Here is a 15245-nt window from a genome sequence, read left to right as displayed (position 1 = left end):
GCTGGGCGGGCTGCTGATGGGGTGGGCCAGGCCCCGGGAGGCTCCGAGAGTGGCACTGAGCAGAGAGTATGAGAGACAGGGTGGAGAAAAGAGGCATGGGAGGGAGGGGAGGGGCGCCCGGAGCACGGCCGGAGAGAAGGATGGGGTCAGTGGGGGCTGCGGAGCCCCGCGGGCAGCCTCGTCACCGGCAGCAGCAGGAAGAGGAGGAGGAGGAGGAGGAGGAGCCGGGCAGCCTGGAGAGGGTGGAGAAAAGCAGAAAAAAAAAAAAAAAAAGAAAACCAAAACAAAGAACAAACAAACAAAAGAACCAAAATGAGAAACCCAATGGCAGAAGCAAGTATGATATGAAAATACGTGGACAGATGAGCAGACAGATGCCACGAAGAAGAGAGGGAAGGGGGTGACAGAGGAGAGAGACTGGGAGGGCATGGCAGTGCAGGGGGGTGTCATGGCGGGCTGGGGAGGGCCCATGGGGAGGACCCCACTCTGGGGCCCAGGGACTGTGCTGGGGACCACGGCAGAGGCCAGAGGAGGGGCCAGGGCTGGGTGGGGCCCACCTGCCCCTCTGGCTATAGCTCTCAGCTCAAACCCAGATCCTCTCCTGGAAATGGAAGCCGAGGGCAGAGTGCAGGGGAGATGGCAGGGCAGCAGCAGGTGGGGACCCATGTCCCACAGACCAGCCAGCCTGGCCACACACTGGCCTGTCCTCCTTTGAGGCCACTTGGCCACGATGCTCCAGTCCTGAGCCAGACCTGGCCGGAGGAGGACCCGTCCCAGGCTGGGCGCCTCCCAGACCCCCACGGCCCCATCCCGGCCGCCTGCTCACCTGCCGCGGTGCTCTCGTTGCCCACAGGGGTGCTGGAGCAGCTTCGGTCCATGGTGGAGGACTCAGAGGACATGGCGCCCGGGCTGCAGCCAGTGTAATCCATGTACTCGTCCGTCTCGGTGTCCATCAGGCTTGGGGGGCCCTGAAAGGAAGCAGGGGGGCCCTGAACAAGCTGGGCTGGAGGCGGTGCTGCCCACAAGGGGCATACGGTCACTTCTGGCGGCTGCCAGAGTGGGACACGGGTGATGCCCTCTGGCCCCCAGGTGGGGGAGGGGCGGCTCACCTGGGAGGAGGGTGCTCGGTCGAAGTTCTTCCCCAGCATCCTCCGCATGTGCTTCCGGGCATGGGAGGTCATCTGGTGCTTGAGGAGGAAGGAGAACTGGCAGCCCTCCCGGATGCAGTGGAAGTGGCTGTTCACCTGGTTGTACTTGCAGCCTGTGGACACAGCCCCACTTGGCTGTGAGTTTCCCCTGCGGGCCAGCCGGCGCTCATGGTACCCGCTGCATGGTGGGCACTGTTCTGGGCATGGGCACATGTCCCAGGAAGATGGCATATGGGGAAAGGGCACTTGCCCATGATGGCGTTCCCATGAGGAACCTCCCACCCCCCCCCACCCCCAGAAAGTCCTCAGCCACCTGGATGTCCAGAGCCTGGGTCTCCCCTCCAGTCTAGCATGGACTTGCGGGATGATGGCAGGCTGGCCCCCTCCCCTGTTCCATACACTGAGAGGTCCACAGGCTCCAGGGCAGGGGACCCTAGTGACCTGTCCACTTGATCAGCTGCCTCCCAGCATGCCATCTGTCCCCAGCTCCCCTCTGGGGACCCCAGGTGCTGCCCCCCACCCCCCGACCTTGTAGAGACAGCTGCAGGCCAGCTGGCCCTCTGCCCTGCCCCCACCCACCTGGGTTTTGCTCTGGGTTGAGGACAAACACAGCGGCCAGACTGAAATGGTATCAGCAGAGGGCAGGTGAAGGCCTGCCCGTTACCATGGCACCTGAGCTGGCCAGGTGTCTTATATCATCCCCCAGCTTTGTTTTGGCTCCAGCTACCACCCAAAACACCCCAACTGAGTCAATAATGGCAACTACAGAATCCCCGACACCTGTAAGCCGAACCCAGGACCAGCATGGGTCACCGAGTGTTGATATCTGTTGCTGTGATAGCCAGCCCTCTCTCAGGCTCTGAATTATTTTTGAATTAATACCTGAAGGAAAGTTTTGTTCCCTTTCATTTCTGGCAGTTGACTGTGAATCTCTCAGCCTTCCCCTAGGTAATGGCCAGCTGGCTGCCAGCAGTGGCCCCCATCTGTATCCCCTGGGCCCTGCGGCCATGGCCCCCTGAGTCACCTGAGCCTAGGGGTCTGCACCCAGCCTGCCTGGCTCCCACCTGCCTTCCAGTGTTCAGTCTCCTCATGGGCAGATTACTGCCCCATGTCTGCACGTGACACGTGGCTCCACCCTGAGGCAAGAGCGTGGACTCTGCATGGAGCCCACTCCCCACAGCATCCTGGGGCTGGGGCCAGCGAGCTCCTCAGGAAGGCCTTGTTCTGGGGCTGGGAGCAGCTTCCTGGCCAAGAGCTCAGCTCTCAGCAGTGAAGTTCACTCTGAAGCACCTGTCCCTGAGCTCAAGGTCACTTCCTTGCCCAGTGGTCACCTCCTTCCAGGTCACCCCAGGTTACAAATGCCCTGGGCTGAACCGGCCAAGTACCTGCTTGTCCCACCAGATCCCCAGCACCAAGCCTGGTGCCAGCCACAGCAGACAAAAAAGACCTCAGCTGCCACTTCTACCCCCCACCTCCTGTACCTCCTGCAACAGCAAAGAGCCTGGCCCATGGCTTCTCTTCAATAAACCTCTGTTGAGGGACTTCCCTGATGGACCAGTGGTTATGAATCCGCCTGCCAACGCAGGGAATGGGTTTCGACCTCTGGTCAGGGAAGTAAGATCCCACGTGCCAGAGAGCAAATAAGCCTGAGAGCCGCAACTACTGAGCCTGAACACCTAGAGCCTGTGTTCTGCAGCAAAACAGCCACATTGCAAGCCCGTGTGCCGTAATGAGAGTAGTCCCTTGCTCGCTGCAACTAGAGAAAGACTTCACACAGCAAGAAAACCCAGCACAGTCAAATTAAAAAAAAAAAAAATCAAAAAAATTAAATGTCTGCTGAGTGAGTGAATGAACAAATGAACATCACACAGCCCATTATGGATAAAAACCTAATAGTTAAAACCATGGAAAGACATCCCAGGGCAGAGAATGTCAGGAATTTTTAAAACTTACCTGCAAGGCCCTCTTGAAAAGAAAAAGAAAAGAAACCAAGTCTGGAGACCAGAGATGAGGCTCCAGGCCATTGCCCTGGGGGGTGACTGGAGTGTTCTAGGTCACCCTCACCCCTCTTGACAGGCTTTTGGGGTTTTGACTGTTTTCCCAGTTTGACAATGCCTGGTCTGTGACATTAAAAAAAAACAAACCCATGGAGCCTGATGTGTGGCACCCGGGCCTCTGGGGCCAGAGCCACAGCCCTGCCCACTGCGGCAGTTCCCTGCCCCCAGCCCTGGCCTGTGGTACCTAGCCTGCCGCACTCCTCACGCTTGGTGAAGTACTTGAACCCATTGGCTGCCCGCCGCTCGGCTTTCTCGTGCTTCTTTATATGCCATGGCAGCTTGGTGGTGATGTTGGTCACAAAGTAGCAGCCAGTCCGGAGACAGTGGTAGTGCCCACGCATCCGGAACTCGCAGTGCTGCAGGGAGGGACAGGAAAGTCAGGACCAGGCAGGCAATGGCAGTAAGCCCCACCTGCCCCAGGCCTCTGGGCTATGGCTGGCCCTTTGCATTTGTGTGTCCTTCCACGCTTAGAATCAGCAAACACAACTCTGTAAAGATCATTCATGTTTTAAAAAGCAGTAAATCCCTTCTGTCATTTGACTAAGGCATCCTATCTGGTGTCACACCAATCTCTCTAAACCCACACCCAGAGCAGACATCACTAATCTATCCCAGCACTCTTCTCTGTGTGCCCAGACCTGGGCAGACATCACTAAACTATCCCAGCACTCTTCTCTGTGTGCCCAGACCTAGGCAGACAACACGCATCTACCCTGGTACACTCCTTTGTCGGATCTAGGCTCAGACTCCTCCTCAAGGCACTGTCAGGCGGCCCCTACAAATCTTGGGGGTAGGCCTTTATAATGAATCTGATCTGCCCTTCCTGTCTGGAGCACAGACAGTTCAATATCTGTCCAATGTTTTAAAATTCCAGGCCTCTAGAGAAAAGGAGCGTAGCCATTCCAGGATGGGCAGAACGATGCGAAGTGCCCAGAGACTGCTCATCATAGAGTCATCACCAAGGGTTAGGATAAAATGACAGACCTCACCAAACGAGCACCAAGCTGAACTGCTGCCCAGGGGTCTCCAGGGACCTGGGGCAGACAATGTCCTTTCCAGAGTCTGGAGGAAGCCAGTTAAAAAGGGTGTGAGAAACAGAGTCTCTGCCAGGAAGAGCTGATCCAGGGCCCTGTGCCTCCCTGCTCCCGCCCCAGGCCCCACCCTGCCCGTCCGCCTTGCTGACCTGGTTGGGACAGAGGCACTGCAGGGAGTAGTAAGCAAACTGGTCTCGCACGTTCACCAGGTTGTTGTTGGGGTTGATGTGGTCCAGGCAGTGGGACTCGGCCTTGCCAGAGGTTTTGCAGACGTACTTGCAGTTCCCAAAGAGACAGTGGAAGTGGAACTTGTTGGCATACTTGCAGTCCGTTGCAAGGCAAGGATCGCTGGAATGAAACCACGGCCCAGGTCATTGGCATTCCCAGTGCCCTCCCCGCCGATGTCCTGACATTGGCTCACGCTGGGGTTCTGCTCCCCAGTCTCCCGTGGTGCCCTCAAGAGGAATGGCCCCAGGACTGCCCTCTTGCTCAACAGGGCTATTTGGCCAGAGGAGACTACAAATCCCAGCATGCAACCTTGCCCTCTTTTTAGAGCTCTGCTGGCGCATGAGGGATTGCGGTATGCAGGCTGCCCAGAGCACTGCATGCTGGGACACGTAGTTTCCACGGCCACACCTCAGGCTTATAGATAAGGATGGCTGCAATCATTTCTTGGATATGAAAATGAGAGATGGTGCTGCCAGCCTGGCGGGACGCCAGCGCAAGCCTGGCTGGCGTGGCACGGGCGCTGCCCTGGCTGTGGCTGACTGACAGCATGCAGATGGGTGGGCAGCCCTATCAGGACGCTTTGCTACTGCGGGGCCTCAGCCAGTGGGAACCTGTGCCTGGTGTCAGGTCCTGAGGCTCAGCTGCTGGGGCTTCCAGGGTCAGCTTGGAGCTCGGGGCTGCCCACCCACGCAGAGAACACAAGCCAGCTCAGTGGTGGGGCGGGGTGCCAGGTGAGCCCTGCCCTGCCTGTCCTGAGTGGCAGCCCCCTGCCCCAGACCCCTGCTTCCCAGGCTTGGGGCAGTAGTGGAGGGTGCTGTGCTCCGGCTTCTACCCTTTATGGCCTGGCTGACAACACGGCTGCCCTCTACATCCACATTGGACCTGGATGGAAACTCTGACCAAGGCCAGGATGCTAAGAGGGCTGGGGAGGTGAACAGAGGAAGGGAAGGTGGGGAAGGGTCAGAGCGGAGCGCAGGTGCCCTTCCATGCTGTGGGCCCAGCCCCAGGTGCTCAGACAGGGAGGACAGCTGCCACTCAGGCGGTATGTGTTCACATCCAATTTATTACTTTTATTGAGAACAGGAAGCCACACGCATCATGATACAGAGTCACCGTTCTCGCCGCAAGGAGCCACCACCATCCATTGAGGAAGGTCCCTTCCACCCACTGAGAACTCAGGCCATTGTGTAGGCGGGCGGAGGCCCGGAGGAGAGCCTAGCCCCTTCGCCCCCACCCCCCTGTGACTTGGCTTGCCCTGCAGAGATTCAGTTGTGGGCAGGAGCCACAGAGACCAACAGGGAGGCCCAGAGGGAGACGTAGCCCTCCTTGCCAGGCAAGGCCCACCCCTCTCGGCCCACCCCTCTCAGCCCACCCCGGCTGGTCCTCACAGCATCGCCACTGGTCTTTCCAGAACCGTGGCCACTAACTCCACCATCACCCCCCACCCTGGCCACTTGCTCCAGGAACAGGCAGTGAGGTCTGAGCAGCAGCAGCAGCAGCTTTGGCTAGAAGGACATGACCCAGTGACTGGGTCCCAGAGAGGCTGGGGACGGCCGGGGCTCCTGCTAGGCAAGGAGCAGCGCCTCCTCAGCGACCCTGGCTAGCACCTACTCCCGAGACACCCAGGGGACACAGGACTCCCGGCTCATTGAGGGACTCACTTCTCCTGGAACTGGAGGAATCCGGGTTTGACCTGGGGCTTGGCGTTCTCTAGAGAAGTCGTTGCCAAGGGCGAAGTGGGCAGGTGAGGCACTGATGCTGGAATCTGAGGCATCTGGGGTATGGTGGAAGCCAGCTGCTTCCAGGCGAGCAGGGTGGGGGTGGAGGGCACGGCGGCCAGGCTGGGAGTGGGCCCCTCGAGAGAGGAAACCGTGGCCGTGGTGACGGGTGGCGCTGGAGGGGACGCAGGGGCCAAGGAGGGTTTGGTCTCAGCAGCCGAGGCCGGGAAGGCAGCCTCTGGGTTTCCTTTCACTGCTCCTCCCTCCGTCCGGAAGTGGAAGCTGTGAGAGGCAGAAGAGGGGGGTCTCAGGTAGGGGGTGGAGGGTGCCCTTCCCCGTGCACCTGCCTGCCTGCTGCAGGCAATCCCATCTCAAGCCTAGGGGGCCGGTGTCCCCACCTCGTCTTCAGTGCCAGGTGCCGCCAGGAGGGAAGGCTGAGAGCAAACGGCTCTGTCCTTTGATCTGCAACTTGGGCTCCTGGCTCTGTCCTAATGACACCTCCTTGTGACCTTCTAGATGCGCTGTCCCTAGCTCCTCCATACTAGGGACACAGCAAGTCCTGGCTCAGGAAGCCCACCCTTTAAGAACCTGCTCTGAGATTTAAAGATGGATCTCAGGCCAGGAGCTGGAGCTGCCTAAGCACTGAGAAGAGCCTGACCTGCGGCTTGGCTTAAAGAGCAGTGAAGATCTGTTTTAAATGTTTACAAGTTCTGGGTTCAATTACAGCAGGCAGTTGGGCTTGCTGCTTTTCAGCTCAATGAACTTTACAAATTAATTTCTTTTATTTTTAGGTCAAAGAGAATCTACAAATGCAGTATTGTGGCTTGGAAAGGCCTTCACCTGGCGTCCCTGCTGGGGTCAGAGCTGGGTCTGCAGGAGGGCTGAGGGCTACATGGGGGTGGGTCTGGGGCAGAAGGGGCTCCTGCTTCAAGTGGGGCCTGGGTGGGCTGAGGGGGCCTAGCTGGGGGCTGAGCTAGTGGGAGGATGGGAAAGTCTGCCTTTGGCCAGGCAGCACCGCCTGAGAAGCCAGCTAAGCTTCTGAGGTCTCAGGGGTCCTGCTTGGAAGGCAGTTAGAGGCTTGTGCAGCCCCCAGCCCTGAGCCAGGCTGCGATGAACGGGGCTTGGTTTACACGGGTCCCCGACCCCCACTCACTTGGCGTGCTTGATGGCCCCGTCCAGGGTGCTGAAAAGCGCGCCGCACTCCTCCACCACGCAGTGGAAGTGGGCCTTGTGGAGGAAGTCACACTGGGCGTTGCAGAAGTCCTTGGTGCCAAACCTGGCAGAGGAGCCGGCCGCTTAGAGACCCTGGGGCTCTGGGCAGGCCAGGGTGGGTGGTGGGGCTGGCCCCTGGCCCCTGGCTCCCGGGACCCATGGGCTTGGCCCTCCCCTCCCCCTTGCTCACCCAGAGCCCCTCACCTGCGAAGGTACACCTTCCAGGGCTCTGAAAGCTTCTCCTGAACCATCGCCTTCACAGCCTTGCCCAGGAATGGGGGGGACTCCCCGGTGGGGCCTCCCTCTGTGTCCGTCTTGACGTTCAACAGGCTGCCGAGGTTGGGGCTGCCCTGAGACATCTGTCAGGAGGACAGGCCCGAGCTTCAGGCTGGGGACCTCAGGACACTTGGCCCAACTGCCTTGGGACCAGCGGCAGCTCTGGGCCACTTGGATCTCTCCAAACTGACCAGAGCATCACAGTGCTAGCAGCTGGGAGGAGAGGAGGCCCGACCCCACGCAGCTTTGGCTGCACAGGAACCCACAATGAATGGATGCCACCGCGGGCAGCCTGCTGCGCCTCCTCGGCCCCGCAGAGCTGCCAGGGCTCCGCCACACAAACCCCGTGCTGCTAGGAGCCATCACTCAATCTGTGGCCGAGACTCAGGGCACACACTCCAGCCCAGCTTTCCCCAGACTTCGCGGCTCCCTGGTTATTTTCCTGCCAGGTTTTCAAAAGAAGTGCAAGAGGAGGAGGGATGGGGGGAACCCCCACGAATTCCTTGAGAACAAGAGAAGGCACACAAAGGAGGAGCTGAGAGGGAGGGAGGGCTGCTCAGGGGGTGAGAGCAAGACAGGCAGACTGCCTCTGGGAGCGGAGGGGGGCAGGGAGCCCATGGAAAAGCTTGACCCACACGGGCGGGGTGTAGGGCTCCGACAGGAAGGAACAAGGGGGTGCAGGGAGCAGTGACCCCAGGATGTAAAAGGGGGGCAAGAGAGCAACAAGGGGAGGGAAAAGGTGGAAGGCCTGGGCACCCTGGAGCCGAGGCCAACAGGAGCCCAAGGGCCCGGCGGGACCCCCACCCAGTGAGGTCCGGCCCAGACCTAGCTCCCTCCTCGGCAGTCACTTGTGTACAGTAACCAAATTAATCTTGCCGTAGTCAAATTTATCATGTGAAGGGGGGAAAATATATTTGAGATGATGTATAATTTACAAAGACCCTGCATTATTTAAAATAAATATTCTGGAGCGACCTCTGCAGAAGGCGTCCAAGACCATTACTCAACCCGAAAAGTGGAAATTGATGCTTTGCTCCCACTTTAATCTCCCCCCCCACCTTTTTAAACAAACAAAAAATATATAAAATAAATAAAATTAATAACTAAGAGCAAAAGAAGTTAGAGGGCTCTGGAAAAGCTTTAGGAACCCTCCATCTGAAGGGAAAAAAAAAGGGTGTCAGAGGCTGGAATATATTTCTTCAGCCAGTTCATTAAATTAATTTGTAAGCAGTGGCTCTGAAATTATATCCGATGAAAAATGGCCTCAAAATTTAAATGGTACAAACTCATCTTATTAGAGGCAAAACATTAAAAAACAAACACATCCCCCCCACCCCCCAGCATAGCTTTAATTTCTCTGGGTGGGGGAATGGGAGGCGTGTGATGGATGGTTCTTACCTTATTCATAAGCGAGGATAAAAGAGATGAATTTGCCGGGACTGCGTGGCCATTTGATTCATTACTGGAACACACAAACCAAGGGGCTTTAGCTCAGACGTTCGTGGGACCGAGCCCGGAGATTCACCCCTCCCAGCCGGCCCATGGGGCACTGGCCCCGCCCAGCTACATTTCCCAGGGCAAGTGGATGACCCCTGGTCAGGAGAGGTGGGCCCCTGGCCCTGCGGGGTCTGGCTCTGAGGGTGCTGTCCCCAGAGCCTCCTGCAGGGGGCAGAGCTGGGAGGCCTGGGGCTCCCCTCACCTGGGCTCCTTCAGAGTCAGGTCTAAACTGCGGTCCTGGGAGGCCTCGTGGGGACCTGGGGCGCCAGCACTCTCACCGGGCTCCTGCTTCACCGGGGCTGGGGGGAACCTGGCAGGGGTGGCCTGCTGCCCGTTTCCTACAGGGGAGGGGAGGGAAGACGGTGTTAGAGGGACCGAGGGCTTCATAGGGGCACCAACCGGAACCCCCCGAGGGGAAGACGGCGGGCCGGGTGGGCTGAGGCCCCCCGGAGCCTTGACTGCTGGTCAGTGGTTCTCCCCACTGACATGATCGCTTGTGACGCTTCCCCCTGTGTGGCAATTCTTCAAGTGATAATTATTGCAAAATTATGTCAAAGTTGTCCTGGCTCAGGGCCTCCTGGAGGAGAAGGGTGGGAGGCTGGGGAGGGGCCGGGACGGGGGTGGGGGCCCTTCATTTTCTCCACCGACTGTCACAGTCAATTTGTGGGGCTGCCGCTTAGGCTTTTATTAAAGACTCTGTTAATGCTGAGGGAAAGTGGCAGATCTAGACTGGGAGCTGCGCCCCCTCCGCAGATCCCGTCCCCACTGTTGCCGGGGCGACGGCCCTGCCTTCCACTGAGCATGCCCAGGAGGGGCATCTGCTGTGTCAGGGCTATGGAAGCTGACAGCCAATCAGAGCGGTTCAAACTATGTGACCTCGCCCGTCAAGCTGTCCAGGGCAGGGATATGAGGCCCACCCTTGCCAGGCAGGGCTGGATGGGGTGGGTGGGGGGAGCGGGCGGGGTGTGGGCATGGGTGCAAAGGCTGGAGCTGGGTGGGCAGAAGACTCAGGAGGCCAAGCAGAACAGGGCTGAAGAAGTTGCTGACAGGAACATGTCCACGGAGCCTTTCCCCACAATCCCCAGTGACTGAAATATTAATCTGCCCCAAGGCGCTGCAGCTGACAGAGAGCTGCTTCACAGACAGCAAGTGTCATTTTATTAAAAAATAAAGGAAAATGGCCCCCTCCCCTTCGCTTGACCTTTCTTTTCGGGGAAGGAGCTTTTTCTTAAGAAAAGAAAGTACTTGACAGCCTGGCCACCAAGCCCCGTGTGGCCCCAGCACCAACCAGAGGGGCATGGCCCTGGGCAGCCTGGCCTGGCCCTCTGGCACCTGGAGTAGAAGGTAGGTGTAGGCCGACAGGAGTGTCCCAGTGGGGAGGCGCTAGTTTTCAGGACTCAGAGTCCACATTCCAGGAGCTTCCCAAAGCCACTAGCGCAGGGTTCCCAGGGAAACAGGGCCCTGACCTCCAGCCAGCTCAAGCTCAGGCGGGACCACAGGGACCCTCAGTCTTGGTGAGTCTCCAGACATTCTCAGGAGCCAGACTACTGAGGGCCAGCTTGGCCACCTCCCAGGGGGTGTATTTGGGAACAGTATATCCCCCACTGTTCCATCAGCTCCACAAGGCAAGGACTTTGTCTGTTGTCTTCCTCGCCATGTCCCCAGCCCCCGGCCTGGCGCCTGGCTCTGCAACAAGCTGCCCTCAGTGAGCATCAGTGGTTGATGAATCAATGAACAAAGTGAGCCCCATCCCAGACAAAAGCAGAACTCTTCTTAAAGATCTTACTAATGCTAATTACCTGGATGGGGGGAAACAGATAAAGAGGAGCAATGGAAACAAAAAAGCCAAAAAAAAAAAAAAAAATCAGAGGAAAAAAAGTAGAACATTCTTTTAAGGAGCAGAAAACTTGAGAGAAAAGGGAGTCACTCTTCATGATAAGCCAGAGGAAAGACAGAGATATGATCCTGGCAACTCCAACACAGCAGCCACTGACCCGATGTGGCTCAACTGAAAGAAACCCCAATCCAGGTCTCGGTCCCACTAGCCAATTTCAAGCACTCAACAGCCCTGTGACGAGGGGCTACCATATTGGACAGTGCAGAATGGAACGCCTCCACTATCACAGAATGTGCGACTGTACAGTGCTGATGGAGAGTGAGAGCCTGGGCAAGGCATCCTTGGTCTCAAGGGGCTGTCCAGGCCTGAATCCCCCGAGCATCCCTGCAGTGAGGTCACCCTGGCCCTGGGCTGAAGTCGTGTCCCCTCCTGTCACCTGGAGGAGGTCCCAGGGAAGCCTGGGGCTCAGGGACGGCCCCCACTGGGGCTGGACTTGTGACATGGCAGGGTAGGGGGAGCTTGCAGAGGCCCTGGGGATGCACGGGTACTCTGTGAGGCCGGGATCACTGCCCTTCCTTCACAGATGAAAAGACAGAAACAGGAGTTGCCTGGGATGGGCAGGTCAGAGAAAGGGGCCCCAAACAGGAAATAAAGAGGATGGAGGCAGAGATCAGGAAAGAGGGGCACGGGGGCCTTGGGGCCAGGGATAGAAAGGCCCCCTTGCCAAACACCCCCACTCTGCTCTGCACAGGGGCCAGCGAGCTCCTGGGGTTGGAGAGGAGCGGGCTTCCCAGGCAGGGCCCAGCCTGCTCACCTGGGTCAAAGGGGGCAGAGGGCTTGAGGGCGGCCGCGGCCAGCCTGGCCATCATGGGCGAGATGAGGCCTTTGCTGGCTGAGATCCTCTCCATGATGGAGGCAGGGGCCACGGGGACCGAGGCAGCCCCTGCTGCCGCCGAGTCACCGGCTCCCGAGGCTGCCAGGGCGGGCGTGTCAGGGGTTGCTGAGCCTGCTGTCCCGGACGACATGGCACCCATGAGGCCGGGGGCACCCACCGGCAGGGAGGCGCTGCCCCGGCCAGGAAGGATGGGGAAGTAGGGTGCGGCGCTGGCCAGGCCGGAGTTGGAGAGGGCCAGCGCCAGGGGGATGGAGCTGGGCAGGCCCTGGGCCAGCAGCCCTGAGATCTTGCTGTTGGGAGGCTTGGTGGCGCTGGGCACGGCCTCGGAGGCGGCAGTGGCCGTGGCCAGGGAGGCAGAGGACTGCTGGCTGGTGGGGGAGGCGCTCAGGCTGGAGTTCTTGCTGCTCAGGGCCGAGAAGTCGACCAGGTCGTCGTTGCTGGACTCCTCGTGCTCCGTGTCCTTGGCGCCCAGCAGCGAGGGTGGCAGCCCCAGCACACCGGAGCCTGAGGCGCGTATGTGCCTGCGCTCATGCTTGCGCTTGTGCGAGGTCATCTGGCTGGTGGAGGTGAAGGTGAAGCCGCAGCCGGCGCGGATGCAGTGGAAGTGGTTGGTGGCCTTGCTGTACACGCAGCCCTCGTACTTGCACTCCTCATACTTGTAGAACTTCTTGAAGCCGTCCTTGGCGTAGGCGTCGTCCTTGATGTGGTAGCTTTTGTGCTTCTCGATGTCACACTTGTTCTTGAAGGTGAACGTGCAGCCGGGGCGCCTGGGGGTCGGGGGGGGGTCACACAGGGAGGCTGTCATGGGGCCTCGCGAAGTCAGGAGGACTCCCTGCCCTGCTCCCATGGTGGCCCCAGGAGGGATGGGCCTCGAGGTGGAAGACCAGGCTGGACGCTCAGGCGCGGCCTCTGAGCACCCCTTGGCTCCTGCTCCTACGGCCCTGAGGAGGCAGGGCTCCGAGCCACCCAGGGACCTGGGGCCCTGCCTTCCGGCCCTCCCCAGGCCAGGAGCCTCCCCAGCCGCCTCCGCTCACCTGCAGTGGAAGTGCGTGGTCTTCTGCCCGTAGAACTGGCAGTCGGCCGTGCCGCAGTCCTCGGTGGCACGGAAGCGCTGGAAGCCGTCGTTGATGAGCTGGGTGTTCTTCTTATGGAAGTTCTCGTGGGTCATCACATCTGACGTGCTTGTGTACACCTTGTTACAGCCCACCTGCAGGGGCCAGAATGGCAGTCAGGGGAGCTGAAACCAGGCACCCCAGTGAGCTCAGAGAGGCTGTTCCTCCAGGTGCAGTTGACCCCAGTGGGGGAGCTTCAGCATCCATCAACATCCAACTGGTGGGACTGCAGTTAATGAAGGATGACCCCTCAGGCCCCCCAGGGCCTTGTCTGTGCTGGGTGCAGGCTGTCTTCAGAGAGCCTGGGACACCTCCCCACACAGGCGTGGGAGTCCTGTGCTGCAGGAGGTAGCTTTTGGGTCCCCAATCTGTGGCTCTATCTCTGAAGCCCCCTAAGTGAGCAGGGCTGGACCCAGGGGCCTGGCGGTCACCTTTAGCCCAGGGACTTGCTTGGCGGACAGTTCCTGGCACGGGGCCCTCCCTACCCCACCCGAGCTGGGCCAAGGCAGGCAGCGTTGCCATATTGAGTAAAAACCAGTGGAATCTGAACACTCTTGAGGGCTGGGCCGTGCCAGTGTCTGCACCATCTCAGAGCCCGGAGAGCAAGCCCCCCTCTCCTCCTGGCCCAGGTTGTTTCACAGAGGCCATAACAACCCCCTGACAAATATCGGGGGAGGCGCGGCGGCTGCTATTTGCAACCCAAAGTCGCTCCCCCTGGACCTGACACCTTGAAAAAGCCCAGACTCTGCGTGGCATTAAAACAAAGAATTAAACAAAAACCTCCTCAGGAACCATTTGCAATGCTGCTCTTGGTGTTAAAGCCTGAAAAATGTCGGTCTGTATAAACAGCTAGCTGAATTGCACCCACACCAAGTATGGCCATGGGGAAGGCCCCACCCCGGCCCACCGGGCACTGCCCGAGCCTGAGCCCTGGAGACCCTCAGGCGCCCCTCCCTGGGCAGGCCAGCCTCCGGGGGAGGGTGGGGGCGGGGGCGGGGCGGGGGCGGGGCACCTGCATGCAGTGGTAGTGGGTGCTCTTCCCGTTGAGGTGGCAGCCGTGGTAGTAGACGCTGCAGTCGTCCAGCGGGCTGAAGCGCATGAAGCCGTGCTGCAGGGAGTTGTCCCGCTTCTTGTGCATGTTGTAGTGCCGGATCACATCCTGCTTGCTCGTGAACCTCTGCAGGGAGAGGGCCTAGTGGGTAGGAGGCCGGGTCTGGCCCCAGGGCCCTTCGGTCCTCCTTACAAAGAACTCTATTTGGGTCAAGGCAGCCCAGATTGCCTCAAGGCCAGCACCCTGGACTTGGGAGGGAATAATTTAGAAGGTTCCAGAACCACAGACCCTTCCCTGACCTTTTCCACGTCTCTTCATCATTAGGCCCAGAAGCAGAGAAGACGAATCAGGCCAAGCCTTTCAGCCAAGGCCTCTGACAGGTGACAACTCATTTTGTCTAGTGTCACCGATGGGCCCTGCCAGGCTGGGCTCCCTGGTGAGACAGGCCACCTGCATTCCCCTCTCACTTGCTTGCTCTGTACTCACCAGAGGATGAGCTTTGAACATAAGGGAAAGTCTACCTGAACCTCAACATAATCATCTGTAAGACGGGGCAGCAGTACCAGCCTCACGAGGACGCTGGAAAGAACTGACTAGACAAGGTATGCAGGCCGTCTGAGCAGTCCTTGGTGCGTGGTGGACTCAGTGCACTGGAGCAAGAATAATTATTACTGGGGAGGCAGAGGGCTCCAGACCCCATCAGTCGCCTGTGGGCAGCAATCTGGGGATGTGGACAGACTGGGAGTTTTTCTGGCCTCTCTTCCTGCCCAAGTGACGTTCGGGTGGCCCAAGTAGAACCCAGCAACCCTGTCCTGCTTCCAGGAGGCTTCTCCGCTGCTGTGCCAGCCTGCAGGAGCAGGGCCAGTGCCCACGGGACATACCTGGTAGTTGCACTCGGGGTCGAGGCAGTGGTAGTGCTCGCGGTACTGGTAGGCGCAGTGGATGTGGCCACAGTGCTGACTGCCTGAGAACCTGCAGGGAAGAGGGGGTGGGCTCAGGCCTCTCTGGATGCCAGCTCCAGGGTCCTCAGCCTCTGTGGCTGAGAAGAGTCTGTGTCTGTGCTCCAGAGGACTGCTGCTGGGGTGTGGGGGTCCTGGGGGGAGATCTGGAGGGGGAGAGGTAGCCCCTGTGTCCATGAGGCAGAGACTGAGAAGGCCAAGGAGAGTGATGGGGCCGCTGG

General features: G+C 59.2%; 1 protein-coding gene across 3 annotated transcripts in view; it reads right to left on the bottom strand.

Annotated features, from left to right (window-relative positions):
- Window positions 1-15245, bottom strand: part of CASZ1 (castor zinc finger 1) — a 155716-nt gene that overhangs the window by 6576 nt on the left and 133895 nt on the right. For all 3 annotated transcript variants that reach the window (XM_018060355.1, XM_018060356.1, XM_018060354.1), the window contains 13 exons: window positions 14947-15037; window positions 14027-14191; window positions 12937-13109; window positions 11822-12669; window positions 9373-9508; window positions 9072-9135; window positions 7602-7756; window positions 7339-7461; window positions 6129-6467; window positions 4389-4587; window positions 3390-3561; window positions 1110-1261; window positions 827-968 (listed from right to left, as the gene is read on the bottom strand). In XM_018060355.1, the coding sequence (XP_017915844.1) occupies window positions 827-968; window positions 1110-1261; window positions 3390-3561; window positions 4389-4587; window positions 6129-6467; window positions 7339-7461; window positions 7602-7756; window positions 9072-9135; window positions 9373-9508; window positions 11822-12669; window positions 12937-13109; window positions 14027-14191; window positions 14947-15037 (2759 nt within the window). The remainder of the gene's footprint in view (window positions 1-826; window positions 969-1109; window positions 1262-3389; window positions 3562-4388; window positions 4588-6128; window positions 6468-7338; window positions 7462-7601; window positions 7757-9071; window positions 9136-9372; window positions 9509-11821; window positions 12670-12936; window positions 13110-14026; window positions 14192-14946; window positions 15038-15245) is intronic.

This window comes from Capra hircus, chromosome 16 (assembly GCF_001704415.2).
Source record: "Capra hircus breed San Clemente chromosome 16, ASM170441v1, whole genome shotgun sequence".
NCBI classification, from domain to species: Eukaryota; Metazoa; Chordata; class Mammalia; order Artiodactyla; family Bovidae; genus Capra; species Capra hircus.
Note: the sequence above shows the minus strand (reverse complement) of the source record. Positions and strands in the feature narration are given on the sequence as shown.